Source organism: Simochromis diagramma, unplaced genomic scaffold (genome assembly GCF_900408965.1).
Source record: "Simochromis diagramma unplaced genomic scaffold, fSimDia1.1 OVJJ01000585.1, whole genome shotgun sequence".
Taxonomy (NCBI): Eukaryota; Metazoa; Chordata; class Actinopteri; order Cichliformes; family Cichlidae; genus Simochromis; species Simochromis diagramma.
The window spans coordinates 6519923-6544684 of record NW_024387398.1 but is presented as its reverse complement, the minus strand read 5'-3'; the positions used below and the strand labels follow the sequence as shown (position 1 = coordinate 6544684).

At 38.0% G+C, this 24762-nt stretch overlaps 2 protein-coding genes across 3 annotated transcripts; one reads left to right on the top strand and one right to left on the bottom strand.

The window, feature by feature from the left end:
• Window positions 1-1636: 1636 nt before the first annotated feature.
• pcgf1 (polycomb group ring finger 1) lies at window positions 1637-12670 on the top strand. Of its 2 annotated transcripts, none has more exons than XM_040010407.1 (9): window positions 1637-1778; window positions 4147-4252; window positions 4396-4548; window positions 4784-4855; window positions 7714-7816; window positions 8019-8064; window positions 10720-10803; window positions 12125-12205; window positions 12487-12670. In XM_040010407.1, the coding sequence occupies exons 1-9, from the start codon at window positions 1692-1694 to the stop codon at window positions 12535-12537; spliced, it is 783 nt and encodes a 260-aa protein (XP_039866341.1). In that variant the 5' UTR covers window positions 1637-1691; the 3' UTR covers window positions 12538-12670. The 2 variants fall into 2 exon arrangements, with proteins under 2 accessions (XP_039866341.1, XP_039866340.1); XM_040010406.1 differs by having other exon boundaries at window positions 1639-1778; window positions 10717-10803.
• Window positions 12671-17283: 4613 nt separating this feature from the next.
• lbx2 (ladybird homeobox 2) lies at window positions 17284-20140 on the bottom strand. Its single transcript, XM_040010473.1, has 2 exons — window positions 19222-20140; window positions 17284-18444 (listed from the first exon to the last, which is right to left on the bottom strand). Exons 1-2 carry the CDS (start codon window positions 19544-19546, stop codon window positions 17981-17983), a joined length of 789 nt encoding a protein of 262 aa, XP_039866407.1. The 5' UTR covers window positions 19547-20140; the 3' UTR covers window positions 17284-17980.
• Window positions 20141-24762: the final 4622 nt, after the last annotated feature.

The following is a 24762-nucleotide window of genomic DNA, read 5'->3' as shown; positions in this document are numbered from 1 at the left end:
TATCGCTTATGTTTAGCTAAAAATGTTACTAGCCTCTTTTTCCCATTACCATGTGTCCATTGCTTGACTATTTCAACTCATTTTAATTAATCATAATTACAACCATTTTCTGTAACCTTTAACTTCATAATAACACAAATACTCACTGGTCACTTCATTAGGTACACAAATCTAATCAGCCAACTGGTTAGATATTTGAATTTCAATGAATTTCAATGCATTTAGAGATGTAGAGATGGTCAAGCTCACCTACATTAGTTCAAACAGAACATAAGAAAGGGGAAGAAAGATTATTTAAATTTGACAGTCTAGTGTGAGTATTTCAGAAGCTGCCAGTCAACTGAGATTTTCTTACACAACCATCTCTAGGGTTTATAGAGAATGGCCAAAAAAAGGAAAAGAAAAAAAGTCTGTAGCCCTGCGACAGACTGGCGACCTGTCCAGGGTGTACCCCGCCTCTCGCCCTATGACAGCTGGGATAGGCTCCAGCGTCCCCCGCAACCCTGAAAAGGATAAGTGGAAGCGAATGGATGGATGGTCTAAAAAAGAGAAAATATCCAATGAGTGGGAATTCTCTGGGTGAAAATGTCAGAGGCCAAAGGAGAATGGGCAGAATGCTGAGTTGATGGGAAGGAAACAGTGACTCAAATAACCGTTTGCTACAACAAAGGTATGTATCTCTGAATGCACAGCACATCAAAACTTAAAGCAGTTAGGCTACAGCAGCAGAACACCACACCAGGTGTCACCCCTGTTAGCTAAGAACAGGAAACTGAGGCTACAATATGCATGGACTCACCAAAACTGGACAACAGAATAATGGAATGGAATAATGTTGCCTGGCCTGATGAGGTGAATTGAACTCAACTGAGAAATTAAGTCTCAATTGAGATGGTAGAGTCAGAATTTGGCATAAACAACATGAAAGCATTGATCTGCCATTGTATCAATGGTTCAGGCTGGTAGTAGTGGTGTAATGCTGTGAGGGATATTTTCTAGGCAAACCTTAACCTCCTTAATACCAATTAAACACAATATAAATGTCCCAGCCTTCCTGAATACTGTTGCTGTAACTGTACCCATATGGACTCCACTATTACTAAATCTTAATCCAAAAGCACTAATAAAATTAGGTGGAATGGGAGAGTAACACTAAGAATGTGCAGCTCACAAATCTGCGGCAACTCTCAGATGTTATTATGTCAGTATGTACAACAGTCTCTAAGATCTCTAATCTCTGTTTCCAGTATCATATCGACTCTGACAAAAAGAGTTAAGGCCGTTCCGAAGGTTAAAGGGAGTCCAATTTGGTACTAAAAAGTGTACTTAATAAAGTTGCCAGTGAGCGTACACGTCTTTCTGACAGTTTAGCTAACAGATGACTAGTTTACTTTAAGCCACGTATTTCACCATTTTATTATCTATTTAGTATTATCTTTAGTTTTTAAGCCTTTTCCCACACTCTCACGCCCTTATTTAAATAATATTTTTTTCATAACAATTGTGGGTTTTTTATGTTTCCATTGGGGAAAAAATCGGCGTTTGCTCCCACTCGTTCTTTAAGTCATTATTCTTTTATTGTCCTTATTTAAAATTCGTTTTTCTCCTATTCCATTTCGCAGCTCCCCGCCTCAACTTAACACCACCACAGCCACTTCCGGTTTACCCGGAACTTAGCATAAGTCCCAAAGATGGCGGAGCAAGGTCCGATGGCCATAGCGATGCGGCTACGAAATCAGCTACAGTCCGTTTACAAACTGGACCCACTGCGAAACGAGGTGAGTATTGGTGTTACTTGAGCTCGTCCTCACAGAGGGGGGAAGGTACCGAGCGTCGAAGTGTAGCAGGGGGGACTTAATCCCACGTATTAGCGGCAGATCGTTGTCGCCTCCGCGGCGCTGATGGAGAGAGAGGAGAGCGATGCTGCTGAAGCGCTGCGAGGAGAGACGTGCTTGAGCATGCGTAGAGGGCATGAGTGCGATCGTGTTGTTTTGTAGAGCGGCGTGCTGAAACCTTGTCAACTAACTGTTATTTTGCTTTTTCCAGAGCACACATTTAGCACTTATTCTCAGTTCAAGTTGTTTTTTTTTTTTTTTTTTTACATTTAATTCAAGCCTTGTGTGAGTGAAGTGGGGCGGTAACGATCGTTGCACTCCGTGGGTTCTTTCTCGTTGTGTAATGAAGTAACGGCTCTCTTGTTTCGAACTGGCGTTGGTTTGTGGTTGATTTGATCGCACGCAGTTGTTAGTAAGAGAACGCTTCGTTGCTTTTACTCGATTTTCAATGTTTCATCGCGATGCTGCCCGTAGTTTCCACCAAATCTGTGCAAAAACGTGACAAACGTCATTCCACTTTTCTATCAAAATGTCCCCCTTTGTTTCAGTTTAACCCATGTTTTGTATCAATATTCACCGGCGCCACTAGTAGGAAAACTTTCTTTTGTTTTTGTTCGGTTCGTGGGTCTTTCCCACAGAGGGCAAAGGTCAGGGTCAGCTTAGCGCAGCACCTCTCTGAGCTGGACAAACCCGTTTTCATGTTTGACTACTTGAGCAAAACACAGACACTTGTCTACAGGGATGAGTTATAAAAAAGTTCTTGTTAAATTCAGCTTTAAACTCCGAGTTTTCATACATTTAAAAAAAAAAAAGGCACCCACTAAAGAGCCTTTTCCATTCCAAAGAAAATCTTCAGTACTGCACCTTTCTAAGTTTTTTAAATATTAAATTTACTGAAACTTTAAAAAAATGTCTGCTAAAAATATAGCAAAACCCACAAAAACTGTATGTAGATCAACTGGGCTTAAGTGCAGAATCACCATTCAAAGGCCCATTGTGCGCATGGATATAAAAACAGTACAAGTCTGAATGCTCGACCTCTGCAGTGACCGCATACTATGACTCCACAGGAATTGTGCTGTAGGGGACATTTTAATTTGGTCTCTGTTGTTCCTTTAGAAAGAGGGGAATACACTGCACTACAAAGTTGCCCTTAATAGTCTGTTACCTTTATCTTGTGAAAATCCCAGCTCATTCAGATTTTTAAGTAAGCTTTCTAGTTTGATAGTGCCTTCATCCATCCATCATCCATAGCTCTTGTTATTTAAATGCAGAGTTTCTTTTTATGGCCTTTTGCTTGCTTTTGCCAGCAGTCCTTCTCTCATCTCATCAAGGCTTATAAGCTGTTCCCTATTTTTCCATGTTCTTAGTTTAAATCCAGAGGCAATCATAATTTTGATTTTTGTACATGTAGTGCCTAAACTATGAAACAGCCTTCATCAGACCAACAACTCAAATGAATCAGTGGTTTATTTGTTTTGTTAAACACTGACCATGTGCCCTTTGACTTTGGCTATATTTCACAGCAGTGTTTTCACTGGAATTATACCCTTACTGTTTTGTAAGTATAATTCTACTACGGGTATCACAATAACCATTACATTCAAAGAAATTAGACATCAATGTTGTGACATAAATGCATAAAAGCAGTGTTTTTGTAAGAATCTTTACAGTTTTATGTACTTTTATTTTGACTTTAAATATTTCCCATAAATGACACAATTCATACATACATAATAAGCAAAGATTTGTACTTTGTGACATAGGGCCTTTTCCTACTGGACCACATCCAGCCTAAACCATTGATACAAGGCAGGATGGATCCATGCTTTTGTGTTAGTTACACAACGTCCAGTTTTATATCCTGCTCTTAGCTGAAAATAGTGGCACCAGTGTGGCCATCTGTTGGTGTAGCCCATCTGCTTCAAGGTTTGACATGTTCAGAGATGCTCTTCTGCATACCTTGGTTTCATGAGTGATTCGTTGTCAAAGCAGTCTGAGGCATTTTCTCTTTTTCGGAACATTGTCTATAAACCCTAGAGATGTTTGTGTGTGAAAATCCCAATAGAGTAGCAAAATACTCAGTCCAGTCTTTTTGGCACCAAGAACCATGCCATATTGAAAATCACTTTAAGTCATTTTCCCCCTCCATTCTGATACTGGGGTTTAAATTTAGCAGGCTCTGTTGACCATGTCTGCATGCCTAAATTTCGTGTTGCTGCCATATGACCTGCTAGATATTTGTGTAAACAAGCAGTTCCACCTAACAAAGTAGCCAGCTTGTCAAAACACTTTCTTTTTGTCTCCACAGGAGGAAGTGAAGTTGAAGATCAAGGACCTGAACGAACACATTGTCTGCTACCTTTGTGCAGGCTACTTCATAGATGCCACAACAATAACAGAGTGTTTACACACCTGTGAGTGTTAACAGAGCCAAATGATCATTTATTCTAATATCATTTGCTGCCAACAGCCTTAATGCCGTTTCACAGGCACTATTAAACTGTCTGTTATCAGCATAATGTGAAGCAAATATCTCTGTTTCTTTTTTCCTCTACAGTCTGTAAAAGTTGTATCGTAAAGTATTTGCAAACAAGCAAATATTGTCCAATGTGCAACATCAAAATTCATGAAACACAGCCGTTACTCAACCTCAAATTGGATCGAGTGATGCAAGACATTGTCTACAAACTGGTGCCTGGATTACAAGAAAGTATGTAAACAAAACTGCTCTCTACTATTTGTTAGTTATAGTTGGAGTCGGTTAGTTTTGCAAGGCACGTGTGCTTGTTTTGCACCTGCCAAGCAAGTGAATGCTGGAGTAATAACCAAATGAAAGCATCCTTTAACAGAATGAAGTTTTTAACAGATGTAGGCTGTTCTTATGAGTTGCTGCCTTTCACATTTGAATGATTTTCTTAGTAAAATCCTTCGTTGTGTTTGCTTAGGTGAAGACAAAAGAATAAAGGAATTTTATCAGTCACGTGGATTAGAGAGAGTCATTCAGCCTGCTGGAGATGGTAAGTCTTCATTTTATTCTTGCATCTGTCTGCATTATACAAAAAGACACTATCTGGAATCCAGTGCATTAATTGGTTGAATGCAAATCATGCCATATTGACCAAGCTGTTATCAAATAATGCAGTGGTTTTGAATTAGTTAACGAGTGACTATTAGACTGATGTTTATCTTAATAACACAAATCTTACTTTTTGGCTGATGTACTGGACAGATTTATGCCACACTGGCCACAGCTGCAAATTCTTTTTCAAGGTTATCATCAAATTTCAAGCAGTTATGCTTTTTTGCAAGTCCTGAGCACCATAGTCAGTTAGTGACAGAGGTGGTGATTGTCTGCCCTGAGTCAAACTGCACACAGCAAAAAGACTAGTGTTAAATGAACTCCCACAGAGTCATTTTCAACACTTTTTCAGGGTTTATATAGCTCCACACTCTTTAGAGTTAAATCAACATTTTTGAAATAGTTAAAATATTTAACACTGTGCCAGAGTTCATGTTTTAACTCTCAAAACAGAGTTAAAGTAACACTTTAGAGACTGAATAAGTGACTCTGCTGAGATACAGTTTTTAACCTTCTGGTTAGTGTTGGCTTCACTCCCTATAGTGTCAGGCTTTCTACACTGGAAAGTGTTAAAATTAAATTCTGAGAAAGAATTATATTGCACACAATAAATTTTCCCAAAAAGGACATTTATTTTGTCATCTAAAAATTGTTAAGAGGGTACAATGTAGACTGTCTAATCTGAAACATTGTGTGACCTTTGCATATCAAAAGGTTTATAAAACTTTAGATCTGACATTTTCACTATGCATCTCTCCTCAGTATGTACAACTCTGAATGCATATAGATGGTTATCAAAACACTCTGTAAACAACTTGTTTCCCATAAAAAGATGACATCTCAACCAAAAGTAAATCACTTGTTTGGCAAAAGACAGGCAGGTCTTCTTCCACTGCACTGGAAATAACAAGTCCAGCTTTACATGGTCTTGGGACAAATTAAACACAAAATGTGCTTTGAAAAGTTCATCAAATGCTCCGAGTGAGTGGCTGCCTGGCATGGAATGAGATGCTTATCCATTGTGATGTAGAAGGTGTCAGTCTTGCTCGTCTGATGCCTGACAGCGAGGGGGTATAGTTGACAACCCTGTTGATTGCAGAGATGCTCTTCCAGACTGCAGCATGACTGGGGTTGACATTAAGGAAACTGAAAATTATTCACAGAAATGACGTCCAAATACAGAAATAAATAAATAAATGTAGAAGAGATTGCTCAAAGACATATTATTGAAATTTCATGATATAATTACCTTATGAAAGACTACAAGTCTCTGACTTGCATCACTTGTGCTGATTTTTGGACCTTTGTCCTCCTGGTGGTGGTGGAAGGAGATGTAACAACAACAACAGCGATGACATTTCTTGTTCAAAGGCTGAAGATGAAAAGACACAAAATTAATACAATTTCATCAAATGTACTGATCTGTTTTACAATGAAAACAGGGAAAGTTAAAGTTGAAAGTTGTAAAAAGTAGATCAATTTTTAGAGATACACAAGAAATTTTAAAGTTTTTTAAATTTAGTCAGTTAGTATGCATTTATTTGGCACAACTATAAAGAACACAACATACACTGAATACATACCCATGACTATCAATCATGTGAGCCACAAGTATGTTAACCATTTGTCATCTTGTGGCATCCTTCATGGTGTTTGTGGCTTGGTATTCCTGTATTTACTTCGTCACCACCAAACTTGCTTCCTAAGACAGTTTCAATTAACTATTAAAAATGAAAAAAACAAACAAAAAGAGAAAAATGAACATTGAGGAAAAACCTGGCAATAAGGAATCTTTCTAGGAACTTGAGAGGAAAAAACAAAGCACAAGTGTCAAGCTTTGTAGCAACCTGTTTAGCAGATACTGCAGCAGTATTGTTAATTCAGCATCTCTTGCATGGGACCTCATCTACGATTATAGTTGAGGCACGTGAGCTGAAGCTTGAGTTGGAGTCAGGCAACTCAGAAGCAGAAGACAGGTCAGGAAACACTAAAGAAAAGGAAAATGTCAAATAATTTGTTCAATTGAATATAAAGTGCTTGATTATACTTTTTAGTGTATCTCACCATGATTGATGAATACTGTTAACAGCACGTTGCCTTTATTTTTTTTGCAGTTCTTTTGATGTCAAACTGCATGTCAAATTCCACAAAACATCGAACAATAGAGGGGCATTAATGCCAGCCTGAACAGTTTACTCTGGTTTTTTTCATCACTAACAGCTTGAATGTGATCTGTAACATTGATAGATAGTTAGAGGCTGTTAACAGTTTGCATTAACTCTTTATTGCCAGCGCCAATCGCTAGCATATTTTCTTTGTTTAAATCTTTTAAATGCACAAAATACATTTTATAGCACCAGTTTCTAACTATCTTTGTAAGTTTGACTTAATTCTACTTACCCTGTAGAACTGCATGCAGGTGCAAAATCAGTACTGTTCTTCCACGAGGCTCCAACTGATGAAGAAAAATGTCCGCACTGGGGGTGTCTGGGAGGGCTGGACTTAACTTGAGTTCAAAATGAACTCTATACAGAGTTAAAGCTATTAAGTTAACTGATGACAGAGTTAACATTTTTAACCAACCTCTGTGCAGAGTTTCAGAATTTGGAATTTTCTCTTTTAAGAGTTAAATCAACAATGATTGAATACATTTTGTCAAATAACTCCAACATTGAGTACAATTTAAGTCAGAAAGTGTTTAAATCACACTTTGAGGCTTAAAATCAACTCTGAGACATTTACTGCAGCACATTTCAACACTCCAATTTTTGCTGTGATTGTCTTTTTTCTGTCTAGATGGTGTACCAGATGCTACAGTACCTTACACAAGCTTTGACCACTCAAAAGCTCACTTCTACAGATACGACGAGCAGGTTTCACTGTGTTTAGAAAGGTTAAGGTAGGCTGTACTTTTGCCTGTAATGGATTATCTTAAAGTGATCTGTGTGTACTTTTATAAAATATTTATTTGAGATAAGGCTGATAGAATGTAAATATGAAGGTGATTATATTAGTCTGCATGTTGTAAGCTATGAGGTTCAAGATAAACCTGTTTTAACAAAGCATGCATGTTTCAAAGCTCTTTATTTCTTGTGTTTCAGTTCATCACTAGCTGAAAAAAAAGATAAAACAAAGCTTACTCTTCAGGTAAGTCACTAATAAGCCCTGATAGAGTACCATAAGCGTACATCAGCAAGTCTTTTTACTTTGTGAGATTGTTAAGTGTTTATTATTGCTTTTAAAGTGGCCTCTTTCAAACATGTCTCCGGGGCACATTTTTTTGAAGCTTTTACAAGTTATTTCCACACTTAACTGTACAGCAAATACATGGCACAGTGACAAGTGCGGACATAGAAGGTCTGGTTTGTCTGGCTGCTGATGAAACATCACACTCACAGAGAGACAGGGATAAGTGGGAGAAATACACCAGTGAGGCATATAATCATTCTTTATTTCCCAACCAAACTGCTTCTTTCTCAATAAGTGGATTTTCGTAGTATCTTTGGCCCACGTATTGAAAGCGGAGGCTTAAGCTGTTGGGTAATGTTAGCAGTGGTTAGTGTTGAGGTCCTTATGTCAAACAAGCTGTGTTAACTCAAACATCACAAAGAAGTGTATCATTAAATAGTTGGAACTAATACATTGTTTTAAATTGCTTTGGGAACCAGATCTATTAATGTATACTTGTCAAGTTTTCGCTCTCTAAGTGCACAACCACTTACCCGTCGTTATGTCATCTATTCTTTGGGCCAAACCGTTTGGATTCATGGAAAATGAAGGCTGCTACTAGAATGGCTTCAATGGATCTTTGCTCTATATATATTTCGGACAGTGTTTCTCAAGCCTGGAATGCTCAACTTTACAAGCAAAAAACTATTATTTTATGCAGTAAATTGAAACCCACACTTACAGAAATGGTGAAATGTTCTTATTTCGTTTCAGGGGATTTCCTTTTGCTGGAAAGCCAAAACTTGTACTCAGCGTACTGTATATAGACAGGTCCATATATATTTGGACAGACAGTTTTTTTTTTTTCTACTTTTGCTTCTGTACATTACAACAACGAATTTTAAATATATACATATATATTTAAATTTATACATACATAATTGTTATGTTTGTTGTTGTTTTTGGTTGTGTACAGTGTCCTTGAGTGTTTTGAAAGGCACTTTATTAAATAAAACGTATTATTATTATTATACATATATAAATACAGAATATATAAATAAGCAATGAAATATACTCATTAACGAAATGTAGCAGCCAAATGTCTATTGCACAGTATTTCGACAATATGAAACATGGAAAAAAGAAAAATATATTGGTGGAAATGTTGCCTACTAAACATTTCCATATTTTGGTTTAATGGGTTAATTTTGATTGACAAATTTATGGAAGGACAGATAAGTAAAAAGTCAAATGGAACTTGTCCAGTTCAGGTTGGGTATAAGGATTATTAGGGGGTCCATTTAATCCAAACATGCTGTACATCATCGGTCCCCAACATTTTTTGTGCCATGGATCGGTTTATGTCACGGGCCGGCCTTTCAGGTGTCGCAGATAAATATAACAAAATAAAACCAGTACTGGTACAAAAAAAACATTTATTCATAACACACAGGAAAAGACCCGGGTAAACCGAGTTAACGATAAAAAAATGATGACAAAAACCGATAAAACCCCCGAAACCCATAAATTTCACAGCCAAGCCTCAACTCTCGTGGCCCCGGGGTTGTGGACCGCTGCTGTAAATCATCAAAAGTGCAATGACTTGTTTCTCCAGCAGAGGGCACCATTGTTTCACAGACGTTCATGTGATACCAAAGCCATGCCCATTTCCTAAACTCTTCCACTTAAGAGGAATTTGATTGGGAGAGTTAATTTTGATTTTGCATGGGTTCAATTTCATAATAAGGCAGATTTGGGCTTTGTTGTTTAGGTGTTTCATCTCAACTTTTAGTATTTAAAAAATTAGTGACTATATTCAGTTGTACTTCACCCTGACCACTTTCTCACTACTCTGCATGTGCAGTCGTAGTCTGCGTTGTTTGTTTTAATGAGACGTGAAATAATTAAAGCAAATTTCTGAGTTCTACAAAAAGAACAGTAAAACTCACCCTGCTTTCGTGGGGATAAGTAAGTTTAGCACCGTGGCTTAAGAGTGTCGAATAAGTCAGTCGGGACTGGAAAATGTCGAGCAGGAAGCAGAATTTTTCTTCACTGTAAATCTAATTGTAACACGAATATGCCACACCCTGGTGTTTCACTCCCATCTAATTTATCTTCGTTTATATTTCCTTAATACTTTAAATGTGCTTTTGTAACAAAACACGGTTAGAGTGGGTGAGACTGTACAAATGTTGATATTATAAACATTTTATTATTTTAAGGACAAAATTTAAGACCACTGTTAAGACAGAGGCGTGCTTTTCTAGCTTTACAGACAAATCTATAAATACTTTTTATAACTATTGGTATAAAACTTTGACTCAACCCTGCAACAGTTCCTCCATCAATACAAAGTGTGAGTGTTAAAGTCCAGAAGTTTAACTGAGCCCAGTTTATCAGTTTTACAGTTTTTTTTTTTTAAGAAAAAGGTATAAATTTGACATATTTACCTTCAGAATAAACAAGAACAGTCCCTGAACATCTCCCCTGGGGTTATAGGAGGCTATGCAGTAAAATAAATGTGCAGCTGGCCATCATTTATTTGAATTATTTTCAGTTTGAACATGTTAATGGCTCATTATATTGCTTGTCTGAAGTTTTACAGTGCACTGTTTGACTTTATCTCTGCAGCAGAAGTTTGTTCGCTGTTCTGTTCGAGCAGAAGTGAGGCACCTACGGAAAGTGCTTTGTCATCGATTAAACGTAGAAAAACACCAGGTAAGTCAGCCATACTCTTTTATCTCATCAAACTGTAACATTACAATATTATTTCCCAGCGTTTTTGTTCTTTCCTGATATAAAAAGTTATTTGTTTTAATTACTGTGTAAAATAATTGATCTCTCTAACCAACCCCACTCTTGATCCCTCATGCTTTTTTTTTTACAGGGTCAACTTATCCTGGCCCTTAATTACAATTAATTTTTAATCCTTATTAGACATGTTTGTCGATTTCAGACCAAAAAATTCAGTGAATTTCTCTAATAATAGCTAGAATTTCACCCCAGGACTACATACCTTAAAGGGCTTTTTTCCTGTTTGCATTTGCGCTACTAATAATTAACGACATACCACATGTTTCAGTTTAAATGTGTTAAACTGTGTCACATCTTTGTAAACCCAACAGACACAATAAAGGTGCATCCTTGTTTAAGAAGTAAAGAACTTACTGTTTACCTTTATTTGTGTCAAACTGGTTAAGTCAGACTTAATTTAATTTCCATTAAGATCATTTTATCTTTACATTATAAATCACCACTCCACCTATTAGTGTTTCTGCTCGTCCTTACTTGAATGTTTTGTTTGTGGGTGTCATTGTGGCGCATTCATGACATAACCCATTTCTGTGTTTATCTTTGTCTGTTCTTTCTTGCCCATTTTGTTTTCTTGTGTTTCACTGAGATAGGTTTTAGATTCTCAGACAGAAAAAAAAAGAGGGCTGTATTATATGCAGTAATAATAACATTAATATAGTGTTTTACTGTTAGGACCTTAGCTGACTTGCTCTGTCAGTTCCAGCTCTCAGGCTGTATTTTCCTCATTTGTGCTGCAGAAGGATCAAAATAGATTTGTATTCTTTCCATCACGTATAGACTTAATAAAGCCTGGACACACTTTGCACTACTAAAGGCATTTGCCAATGCTGGATTTGTGTGTGCACTTTGTCAGTCATAGTGCCTCTTCAGCTTGAAAGTGCTTTTTCTGTGAAACGAATCATATTAAACCAATATATCAACTATAGGCAATTTACAGGAAGCAGGCTATTGTGCAGCAACATTATTGTATTATTATAGTATCAACATTATTAATTGAATTTAATGTCAAACAAATGTGCTATTTTGTTTTTGGGTTGTTTTTGTTTTCATTAAGGTCTCTCAGGGGACAAATTCCATTTTAAAAATTCAGAATAAAGTAGTTTAGTCCATGACAGTAGCAGTGTCATTAACACAAAGCTGCCCAATCATGTTTTCAGTGAAGAAAGAAGTAATAGAAGTCTATATCAAGTTTTTCTTCACATCTGTTTGTATGGCCTCCCTACAGGTCCAGATGCTGTTCAATAACGAGTTTCTGCCAGATCACATGACCATGAAGCGGTTATGGCTCTCACACTGGTTTGGCAAGGTACGGTGCACCCACTGTCAGCTAGCACAGATAAATGCCACACATTTCTTTACACCTGAACAATTCCTTTGTACTAGAATTCAGTTGGTAAATAAGGAGAAAATCTTAAGATGTATAATAAAAAATTCCAGTCATAGCTTGAAAAATAACTGTTAAAACAATCTGTTTCAATTGAATAAAACACAGTCTGGAAGTAGTGGGATAGGTTTTGCGTTATCTGTGCAAGATGTGTATGGTTATGTATATCTCACTTTAAATACTGCAATATCTTTTCCCTTTAGGCCCAGCCATTAGTTCTTCACTACACCATCAAGGACAAAAGAACCAGATAGGACTTGTTTTTCAGTTGGACAAAAGCTGTACATATTTTGTACAATACATATTCTATTTTAATAGTGTTTGTGTACATATACTTATTTTCCTTGTTTTGTATTTTTGAAAATAAAATTTTAAATGGAAAAATGAGCTTGTGTTAATGACTGGGTAGATGTTTCCATCAGCATAAGGCCTGCATACGCAAAAGGTTCTCGGTGTCTAATTCATTATTTATTGTACACATCACCTGACAGGCTGAATGGAGGGTTGTGGACAGAATACAAAGAGATTGGTGCTCATTGCAGTTTTATTTAATATCTTGATAAAAGCTGCAATAAGTTATTCAGTACGTGTGAGTTATGATCCAGTTGGCAATGAAGAAAATCCACTCAGCAGTGGATTTTCTTTTCCCTGCGTACAAATCCATAATCATTAGTGAGGTTACGGCTGCAGTTGTGAAACCATATTATTTATGGGGGGTTGGGTTTTTTTGGAGGGGGAGGGTTGTGTGCCTTATTATTAAAACTTGTCAACAAATAGCTTAACTGCAGCCATGTGTTGCCACTGTGAGTGCAGTGTTTCGTTTAATTTCAAAATTGAACACAAATTATTTTCCTACGTTTACATTAAAAATATATCATCATTACTTGTTTTGCCATGAAGTTATTGGATGTTTTTCATGATTTTTTTTTTTTTTTTTAGTTTAAGTTTTAAACTTTAAATGACTACTAGCAAAATAAATGATGTGTAGAAGATATAAAGAGCAAATGTGAAAGACAAAATCAGATTCCTTAGCTTTTTCCCCACTTTCATGATTAAAGTAAAATCTGTTTTGGCTGCAGATACAGCCCCGAATACGTCTGCCATGCTTTACACATCTGGACTATTTCCCCATCTTCCATGAGAAAACTGTTCATGCTTCTGCAGGTAGTTTATCTCTGAAATAAAACATCTTCTAAGTTTGTTTGCAGAGCGCAGCACATTTCGCACTGGTTTTTGCATTTTCAGTTTTTCTGGGGCCTCTCACAGAAAAGTTGGGTGTATGATTGTTTCAAAGATCGTGTTTTTAATAGTCGCCCATGCCCCACAGCAGTGGTTTTTTTGTCGAGTCAGAAACCTGTGACTCCTAATATTAGGAAGTGTGAATATGCGTCTCCTATCTCAGCCATGTAGCTGCTTCTGTGTTGACACAGACCACTTGGTTTCCTCTCTCACAGGCCTGCTCAGGCTAGATTTACAGCCATGCCATGTCTTTTCCATTTTTATAATTGACCTTACTGTAATCTGAGCGATATTCAGCGCCTTGGAAACAACTACTATCCCTCCCCTGCATGGTAGTTCTCTGTAAACATGTCAGTGTGTAGATTACTCAGGATTATCCCTACATGCACATTTAAGCTCACTGCTTATGCAACTGTTTGTGTGTGTGTGTGTGTGTGTGTGTGTGTTTTCCAGTCATCCACATGAATTGTTTGCTTTTATTTACGATGCAGGTCAGGAAAATTACGAAGTAATTCAGTAATATAAAAAGTCTGAACCTTAAAGTGTTTGTCCTCAAAGTCACTTAGTTACAACTTTTTGTTGTTGTTGTTTTTTCTTAGCAGTTAAACATTTCAACTCATAAGTTAGGATTCCTGCAATATACAGATTTTTAAAAATCATGAAATTTGTGGCGACGCATCCTGAGATTATATGGTCTCAAACAATCCCTGAAACCAGCAAAAGCTTTCATTAGGTCCTGCATACCTGATAAATGCCCCTAGCACCATGCTCCCACACTCTGTTACAAATCTGTGGTTCACATCCCAAACTGGAGATAAGTGCTTTAGAAAGCTCCCCCGTTTCAATCGAACTGCTGTTTTCAGAGTCACTGCAGCGCTTCTTATGGTGACCTTCATATTGTTCAGTGAGTCCAGTGAATTTTCTCTTCGGAATAACAGAATGTAAAACCACCTCCTTCCCCCCCCCCCCCTTCTTTCTATAACACATGGATATTTTTCCACGTGGCTTTTGGGGAAAACTGAGGGAGTTTTATCTTTGCACTGAGTTTTATCTCTGTCACATTCTGTGGCTGTTTTGCCCTTCTTGCAAAGCGAATCCTCCCAGATGGGCACTAGATGGCACACTTGGTGCTTTTCAGTCATCGGACTAGCTTTGATGTGTGTGATCTTGTCCTGAGTGAAAGCAAAGTCTCTGATAACCTGACATGATCTGATAATACATACAAGCCTTCTGTCTCTACTCTTTCTAAGTACGCTGTGGTGTTGCTGCCAAACCATTTAAGCAACAGTTTGCTGGGCTGCTCGATGGGGTTTCTTAAAGATCTTGTTTGGACATTTATATTAAGAAAAAAAATAACAGTAAATGTTTAACAGTTGTGTAATATTGCATAGATAACATCTAGGATATTTTTGTTCTGTGCTAGATGTGGACAGACATCAGTGTTCACGTGTCTTAAAGGGCAAAGGTTAGAAATAATTTTAGAGTTCATATTGAAGAAATCCTCGTCTTCATCAAGGGGAGAACAATTTTCCAAGTGTGGAGGTCAGTAAGCTGTAGTAAGGCAGCTGTTGAGTAAAGAATCACTGGAATTTCTCATGGTGGAGCTTGAGGGGAAAAAAGTATTTTCCATGTTTTTTACATTAAGCTTGATAACATCTAAACGTTACTATAAAAAAAAAAAAAATCCCCCCCTCCCCAACAAACACACACACACGTGATTTTCCACCCTTGAGGATGTCTCTTCAGGGTACTCTTATGTTGCAAACAAAACGATAATCTTCTAAAGCTGTGACCTTCACGCCAAAATTCATGTTTCCAGTTCTCTGTTGGAGCTTTTAACCACATTACAGGTTGTCTCTGGGTTTTTTTGGTCCTCTTTATACTAAATTATAAATGTGCATCTAAACGTGACCCAGTGACTTTGAAAGCCAAGTGCCTGCTGTCTCTTGATGCACAGGACCATCTGTGTTTTAAAGTCATTTTGAAGAAAAGAGTCAAATAGATGGTGCACGTTATCATACAAAGAAAAACAGCTATTCATACAGCAATTCAATTAAACATGTTAATTATTATTTCTAAACCAAGTTTTAATTAATGAAATTGATACTTTGTAACAAAAAAAATAAAGGATTGTAGAGATTTATCTGATTAATAATTAAAGCGGTTGTTATAAGCTCAGTAAAAATCACAATGAATTGAAGTTTTCAAAAATGGGTGTTATTTATAAAGAGAATGTTGTAGCTTTATCAGGAGGTTAATCCTATTGGGAGCTTTATCCATTTTACACTGACTTTTATTTAAGGCTCCATCCCCTGCGTTGTTCCTGCTGCCAGTCCAGAGTGTCTTTATAATAAAAGGCCTACTTGACTTTTCAACCTCCACGATTCCAGCCGATTACTTCTATTGTGTTTGCCAGTCTGCTGTGTTTATCTGCCCGCCCAAAAGAAGAGAAGAAAAAACTCGGTCCTAACAAGCCCTTTAGTTTTCCCTCAGTTTCACCTTTTTTTGATTGAAGTGAGTTTTTCTAATAACGGACAATTAAAAATAAAAGACAATTGTCTCAAATAAGAAAACATTTTTCAGTCTGTTCTTCTTAGCAATAAAATAAATAAATAAATAAACGATGTGATACCTTTTAAGTTTATTTTGTAAAATGTTTTATTCTTTCAAATTTAATTTGAAATGTTGGTAAATTCATTTTTATTTTCCTTATTTCATGTTCGACAAACTGAATGCGAATTATCCGATTTTTTTCTTCTGAAATATTAAGAGCATTTTAAATTTAATTTCGGTTAAAAATCATACATTTGAATACGCTTATCTGATTAGGTTTCTAAATTGAAAAAAAAAATAACTCGAAAATATTTTAAAGGGAAGCGCGGAAAAGCGATTTTAAAAATCCTGCAGGACGGTTTTTATGTTGAACATAAGCTTAAGGAAAACTCAGTTTAAGATAAATTACGTTCTGTCATTATATAAACTACAACAGCAGCCACATCCCCTCCCTCACTAACGCACATTCACCAAACTTTTGGTGTGGCTACAAAACTGTTGCAAATGGTCGGCTGGCAGCAGCAGCAGCACGTCGCATTTCCACTGCCTCCCATTGAGGTTTATTCATTAGGATCCTCACACTAACCCATTTGCCATTCATTGGTGCCTTCTTCTCCTTTTTTCCAAACAAACCCGAGTCAAGAGTGGCAGATGCGTGCCATTATTGCCCACGGCTCGGTGGAAGCTGTTTTATGCAAGGCAAAGGCGGGTTAACCTAATCAATCATGTCCACTAGTTGTGTTAAAGACGATTCATAGAAGGAGGAAGAAAACATATGGCGCAGGGGTGGAGGCAAGCTTTTCTTAACACCGCAGCCAGACCGGGACCTTCTTGCGACAAGATGTATTCAAAGCCGGTGGAGAGAATGGGAATAAAGGCGGTGGACGGCTGCTAATTGAAGTCATGGCACTTCAGGCTTGAAAGCAGAGGTCAATTATTCAGAAAGTCCCGTTTTTACTAAGCGAAGCAAATTTTAGGGTGAATGTTTTATGTGTCTTCTTAAACTCTCAAAGCAAATCCAGAGGTCGTTTGAATTCTATTTAGTGCGTCTTTATGATAGAAGATTTCTTTATAGAAAACAGGGATTATGGCCCATTTTCCTCCCTCTAAAATGTAAAATCAAACCCCGTTTATTTCAGTTAACTCTCTGGTTTATTTTTTAAATTTGGGCTCATGTGCACAATCACACATCCAACAGCGCCGAAAGCTTCTTGAAATACCATATAACCTTTATTTACATAGATGCTGATTAAATAGAATGTTACAATAAAATTATCGCATAGGATGTTTGATCTATATACAGAATTCAGAGCGTGTAAAAGTTTGCAGTCGATAGCGATGGACGCCTTCTTTGCGCTGCGAATAGGCCTCCAAGCTTGCAGACACACCTTTCTCTCAGGACAAAAAAATAAGTCTATTCTTAAGGTAGGATGAACCTACAAGTTGGGGTTTATTTGCTTAAAAAATCATAGGGGGTGTGATTTAAATATTTGTCACGTCCGATTAATTTGATTAAAAAAGGCGAATAAATGGCAAAAATAATTGCACAACTTTTCCACCCCCTTGAATCACTAAATAATAAAATGTATACTTAAATGTTTAGTCTATACAATTATCAGTCTTCCTGTACCATAACAATTTGGTCTGTCTGAAAGAATAGCAGGGATTCCTCAGATTTCTTTGTGGTGAACCTTAAATGACAGACCCGGAAGGCTTTACAAGTTCCAATAATAAATTAACATGAAGACGAAAAGAAAAATGGGGGAGGAAAAACTTTCCCGAAATGTTTATATATGTGTGTATTCTCCTCTTGTCTATCATCCGTGCAAAAGTTTGGCAAGAAAAATGTCCCCTTTTGATATTTTGTTGTTGTTGCTGCTTATGAATCACAGACCCCCCTGACTGTCAATCGTCCACCTCGATTTCCTCGTCATCCTCCGAGAATTCATCCGTGGTTTGGTCTCTTGACGAGGAGGGGGACTGTGGGAAGGCCCGTTGTCCTTGAGAAGTCGGGGAGCAACTGGGCGATCTGGCCCCGGGGCCCCCACTCTGGGGGTCCTCAATGTTGTCCATGGTGACAAGCTTCTGCAGGGTCTGTGGGGTGATTTTCTTGAGCGACTCGACATCTGCTTTCATCTCCTCCAGATCCCTCTTGAGTTTAGCTCTGCGATTCTGAAACCAGGTGATGACCTGCGCGTTGGAGAGTCCCAACTGCTGCGCGATTTGGTCACGGTCGGCCGGAGAAAGGTACTTCTGGTACAAAAACCTCTTCTCCAATTCGTAAATCTGGTGGTTCGTGAAGGCTGTCCGCGACTTTCTCCTCTTCTTAGACGTCTGCCTCTGTCCAAAAGCATTTACATGCTCACGACCTTGGATGAGTGGGAGAAGAAAAACAAGAAGGATGAAATAGCCGCAAGAGTCACTTACCCTCAAACTCCAACAGCAACAGAGGGCAGTGCAGAACAGGCCTGACCATGCTCTGCGGGCTTGCTTTTGACATTTTCCTTGTATCAAACTATTTATCACACTTAATTTCTAATGACGACATTTAAATTTTACCCTGCAGAGTCAAGGTAACCACTGATGCGATCATTTTGGAGTGGTTTAAATACTGTGTAAATAAAAAAGAAGTAAATTTGCACTGGAAATTAACCTTTCAATTCCCACCATATCATTAGCCAAGCAAAAAATAAGGGAGTTGACTAAGAATGGCTATGCTTACATATTTCTACTGCAGGCCTACATCAGGAATCAGGATGTAAAATAGCGTCAGTTGTAAAAAGAAAAAAAAAATCTGTTTATTTAATCCAACGCAGCGCTGCATGCAGCAGGCCATAGTGGCTATTTGATGTTTTGACAACAGACACGAGCATATTCAAAAGATTACCCACTTACATCAGTTTATGTATGATATGCACGCATATTTGCATGCCTAAATGTTCCGTGTCCTCTTCCTTATCTTGAATTCTACACGCATTCCCATACAGCTGTCCTAGCATGTCTGTATTAAAAAGTCAAAACAAACCCAGCTAGCAGTGACCTTACTTCTGAATCCCGCATTTACTGTACTTGTTCCCCTTAAAAACTAGTTTGAATGCTTATCCTGCCTTCCCGAAAATTCAAAATTGGGTCAAGAAAGTTTTTACCTTCCGCTGCCTGGATAACGCTGACTTCCAGACCCTTAAACGTTTTGCTGGCCAGCTCCTCCAGCGCGCACAGCGGCGAGGACGGAGTGGTGATCCCGTTCCTCGCTGAGTTGGAGCCCGTCACTTTCTCAAGCACTCTGGGCGGACAAATACTTGCGACCGACTTCTTCACGGAGGGTTTGTTAAGGATATCCTCAATACTGAAAGGCGTTAACGGTTTGTTGGAGTTGGCCGGCGGCGGCAGCTGGTCCAAGGGAGCCCGCCTCCTCTCCTCGCCGCCGGACTGCAACACAGAACCTGCTTTCATGTCTTTACTGGAGGTCATCGCAGTCCCGAAGAAGTGCTGCTTTCAGGAAAGTTGATTATTTCATTCAAATGGCAGATTTAAGCGTCCACAAGTTTAACTCTGGTGCTCTCGTAGACCTCCACAATATTTTGAAACGAATGCTGCAACTTAGCTCGTGTAAGAGCCTTCCTCCAAAATAACCATGCTTCGGGCGTAGTTGTAAAGGCAGCCGGACTATATTCCCTTCAGAGTCCCAGTTCCTCTGCCAAGTTCCATGTAGATCTTTTGGAAGTAACCGGCTGGAGGGGGTGAAACCCTGCAAGGCAAGAAAGCTTTCACAGGCAGAGAGAAAAAGAAAGCGACTGCTAACGAGTTATTGTTGATTGGGCGAAGTTCAATTAGAGAAACACTACACTACTTGCTGACCCGCTGCTGCGTCTTAAAGGGCCGGACCATAATAACTAATTGGACGTGGGGAATAGGAGGAGTCTGTTGCTGCCGAGGAGAAAGATGCCCTGAAATGTTTATGCATCTGTTTCCCTCTGCTGGAGTATTCTCCTAAAAAAGGGAGAGTTAATAGCCATTAGAATAGAGCCACCAGCATTTCTGCATTATTGAAAAGTCTGGAGGAAGAAAGAACCAGCAACAATCTCTTGCCGTCATGTGAATTTAGTCGTTCTGTCACTTTTGTGCGTAATTACGCATATAACGTTTTGCGTAATGTGTTATACAGACGCCTTGTTGGACTGAAATTTGAGTTAAAAATAGACACAATGAGCACATTGAGGGACTCGGTTATGGGATATATTAAAATGCAACAGAACCACGATAGAATATTTTTTGGATTTTTATTTTATTCATTATTTTTAACGACAGGAAATAAGGAATCTGAGAGTAAATATTGTCATTATATTTTAAAAATAAATTTAAAAATAGTAATGTGCTGAAGTCTCTGTGGAAAACACGTCTGCTACAAAATCTTTTCATTTTGTGGACAGATTCGAGGATGAAAGAATAGAGAAAGTCAGCTTCATTTCTGGACTCAGTTGTTTATTCGGTTTTGTCGATTAAGTTCTTTTGTTTCTCTTTGGTAATGCCACACGTGCTCCGGTATTTCCCTGCAGGTAAAACCCCGAGTTCCAGTGTAATTTAATGCTGTACCGTGAAACAAGCGAATAATAAAGGTGACGCCGTGCTGTGGCTCAGAGTCTGAGGACGGAGAATGTGAATTTCACTGAAGGAGGCTTAGGATGTAAAGAGAGAAAAGAGAGAGAAAGGAGGACGCGTGGGACGCGTGGGACGCATGGGAGAGCAGCAGGTACGTCTGATCAGAGGGACACACCTTGTTTTATTTAAGGTTCGGTGGTCTTTGTCACGATTTGGATGATATATTCGTTTAGATGAATTACATGAGACTTGTCGGCTGAATTAAATTAGCATTTTTCAGATATTAAGATACAGAATTGTGTATCTTACATTAAAACTATACCACCTTGAATCAAGCGCAACTTTAATGGGCATTTCTTTATGCAAAACGCAACAAACGCTTCTCATGATAAATAAACAATGCAGACCATATTTTAGCAGTTGTATTAGAATTCGAGTACCACCTGCTGAAAGCGGCCGGGGGCTGAATATTACAAACGCTGGAGAAACATTTTTACAATACAGTCATATTTTTTGTGACCCCACTGGGTAAAACCTGCCGCCCAGGAAGCCACTGCGGAGAATCTTGTGCCAACAGGAGCATATGGTGACATTGGTTTAGGGACAGAGCTATAAAACAGCAGGAAATTCTATTATCTGCCTTGGAGGTCCACCCTTTGTGACTGCTTTGAATACATATTTCTCCATAACGAGCAGGAGTTGGTGGGGATAAATTCAGTTAGGGAATTTGGACAGAAATGTGCACGGTTTTGGAGAAAGTGCTGGTACCTGAAAATATATTAATATCACAAAGAAGGCGATTTAACCTGACACTTCAGACTTGAATTCAAAATTAGGTTGAAATTTAAGGAAGTTAGAAGCTAATCTTGTTTTATTTTGCTGTGCAAAAAAGAAAAAGAAAAAAGGTTTGATTTTATAGACATGGGCGAGTACTTTTAAATATATGTTTTGTCTTAGCAAAACTCTCTTTACATTTTTAATATTCAAAATCATTTAAAAACATCTGGGCATTGTATCATATTTATTAGTCATATCATCTATCAAACATAGTTATAAAAGGGGCAAAAAAATCCTCTACTTGAGGTGTAGTTATATGCTCTTCACATAGATGGACCTCCTCTGAGCTCCGCTCAGATCCGGACTTCTGTACATGATTAACCTTAAATTGGGTTTAAGCCTAAATAACCCTGAGACCTTTCTACTATTGGTTCAGTTGGCTTTCAGTTCTCAAGTGAAGTTGGTCCGAAACATATTCCCCTCCTCTGGCTTAATTTAAACGTTAATTAGAAGCAGAACAGCTGACACCATCAATCATCAGCTCTTGAGGGATTTAATTGGATGATTCGCTTCGATTTTTGCCTCCTAGGTTATCGCTCTCCAAAATATTGCGCGTTAAATGCTTTAAAAAAATCATTTAAGAAGCTTCTTTTTGTGAGGAGCTGTTTATTGAATGGTAGTACTGCATCACATTTGGGTTTTTTTTTTCTTATCTTTAGGAATCACAGATCTACTATCAGAAGGGCCAAGCGTGTTTGTGTCACCCATTAACTCGATAAATTCAAAGCAGTGTGAGAACTCCCTCCCGGTAAAGGCCAACCTTTCTGTCATTAATCACCAAATTAATTCACTGCGGTCCAGGGCGAATATCAGGGGATGCAATTCAGGCTCCACTGGAGACTCAAAGAAGGCGATGACAAATGCAACAACTGCAAAAAATAATAGCGACAATGTAATTTGTTACAGTGCTGTAACGCGTTACCGACAGTCTTTTCTCCCCTTGCAAGAGGCCGTGCATCTTCACCGCTGCAACTCAGGTGTTTCACAAAAGGAATAAAAAAAAGGCTCGAATCAAAGGATAAATATGAATGCACTTCTTTCGATTTCGACAACGCTGTTAATTATGGAGTAAAGCACATTTTGCTCATTCCAGAATTAAATAATAAACATTTACAGGAAAAACTAATTTTGAAGTTGAAGTAGATATTCACGTTTAACATGCACAGGTTCCATAGACACGTTTGTTTCTTTATTGCATTCTAATTAAAATATTTTTAAAATAAAAAATTATTATCGTTAAGTTAATTTTGTTAACTATCAAACTAATAATTTGAAAACGATTTATGCCCACCCCACTAATCCACAGAAATGTTATAAAATATCTTTTTATTGTTGATAAAAATAACAACTTAGTTTAATGTCACTATAAACACTATAAACACAGAACCAAACAGACACGTTAAACCCATTCTGATGTTTTCAAGGTCACTGTCGATAACTGAGGTAAATCTGTCCCTTGAAGAAATTAAAATAGTAATAATTTCTATTTGCAAAGGCCGTGGAGGCTTTAATGTTGTCGTAAAGAGGCAGCTCTTACAGCGCAGCATGTCGTCCTGTATTAGGAAACAAAACAGCTGTAAACGCCTCTCAGTATAACATGATACAGGAGAAGGCTGCTCGGGGCGCTGTGGGTGTGTTTGTTTCCATTCTTAACTGGACTGTTTCCACTGTAAAACACACTGTGCGGCTGACTGAAAAGCCTGATGAAGGCACGTGTTGATGAGGCTCCACGTTACGTCGGTGTGATACCAAATTAAGTGGATCATGTGTGGCACCTTTTATAGATTCAGTTTTCTGCCACCCACAGCCATACTAATAGCTTCTGGTCAGAAAGGAAAATATCTTCGTTGGCTGTTTTAAACGATGCGTGGGCAGAATGCAAAATAATAAAAACACCAATGCAGATGGATAATAATGAATTATTATTCGGAGACCATAAATTTGACCATAAAGGGTTAGAATTTATTTTTTATTTTTTTTAATTATTAGTTTTTACTTATTTTTATTTGCGTAGTGGCGATGGTGTCGTGCACCTGCCCCGCTCTCGCCCAAAACATCAAGTATCAGGCCGACTCGTGGGTGACGGTGTTGTTATGGTGTCAGTGCAGGAGTGTCTTCTTTCTAAGCTGTCCTTGAACGCACCGTTACGGTCTGACAACTCAATCGGCAGCGGAGACGCACAGGTGTTCACCTTCACAGCAGCTTCACTCTGTTTGGAAGCGACGCGTCCTTTTGCGCTGTGACGTTGTCAGTTCTCATTGGTCAGCAGTCTCAATCCAACACAATACATTAAAGCTTTTATCCTAAGGGTTGTGTCTTAATATATTATTTTGAAAGCTGTTGGTTGTATTTCTGAAGAGAGACATTGGAACAATAACTGGTAACAGAGCAGTTTTGACTCTTATGATTAGAATCAGTCTGCAGGTAACAGTTTGTACACAATGAAGCACCCACTGCTGGCAGATTTTAGATCATTGTATTGGTTTCATGACTTCTTTGCTAGCTTTAAACATTTTCAACAGTAATTTTTCTTCAAACTTTTTGATATTATTGCCTTAAACTTCTCCTACTTGTGCCACCTGGCAAAGATGATGAAAATAATTACTGTTTTCATCATCATTTATTCAATTTCTTTTTTTTCATGATTTGCTTTTGAAATGTCACAAACATAATTTAATATTAATATTTAATATTATTATAATTCCCCAAAACAAAAACAAAATTCTTGCTTTGACCAGAACTTAGTACCTATATATCCAAGTAAAAAATGTTTGCCCCTTTTTCTTCAAAAGTAGTTGAAGTATGCAATAAATGCGATGAATTATAGTGGGAACAACTTCTGAATTGTCAGGTGGCCCAGACATCAAGCTAAGGTAGAATAAAATTAGAACATCCTTTTAAATTAAACATAATAAATTCCAGTAATCTCTAACTGGTAACATTAATGGGTAATAACTGAGTCACAGACAGCGTGAACAAGATACTGCTGTTATTGCAATGATTGATGAAGAAATCACAGTCCTCACACCATGAACATAAAATACCTGCTTCCATCATAGATGGATTAAGTGATTGAAGTGAGTTTCTGCTGAGCATGTTGTGTTGATCTACCATCAACAAGTCACCTCCTGTGACTGTTATGCATTATATGGTAGCAGCACTGACATTCCCTGCAGAGCTGCTGAGATTTTCAAATAAACATAAGCATTTCCAAGCTCTCCAACACATTTAAACACAAAGCTACTTCATGG

Excerpts from the sequence above, each read along its gene's own strand:
- pcgf1 (XM_040010406.1), top strand. The coding sequence starts at position 1,692 with ATGGCGGAGCAAGGTCCGATGGCCATAGCGATGCGGCTACGAAATCAG. Across the intron at positions 4,253-4,395 it reads AACAGAGTGTTTACACACCT|TCTGTAAAAGTTGTATCGTA; the intron begins GTGAGTGTTAAC and ends TTTCCTCTACAG. Across the intron at positions 12,206-12,486 it reads TCTCACACTGGTTTGGCAAG|GCCCAGCCATTAGTTCTTCA; the intron begins GTACGGTGCACC and ends TTTTCCCTTTAG.
- lbx2 (XM_040010473.1), bottom strand. The coding sequence starts at position 19,546 with ATGACCTCCAGTAAAGACATGAAAGCAGGTTCTGTGTTGCAGTCCGGC. Across the intron at positions 18,445-19,221 it reads CGTTATCCAGGCAGCGGAAG|GTCGTGAGCATGTAAATGCT; the intron begins GTAAAAACTTTC and ends CACTCATCCAAG.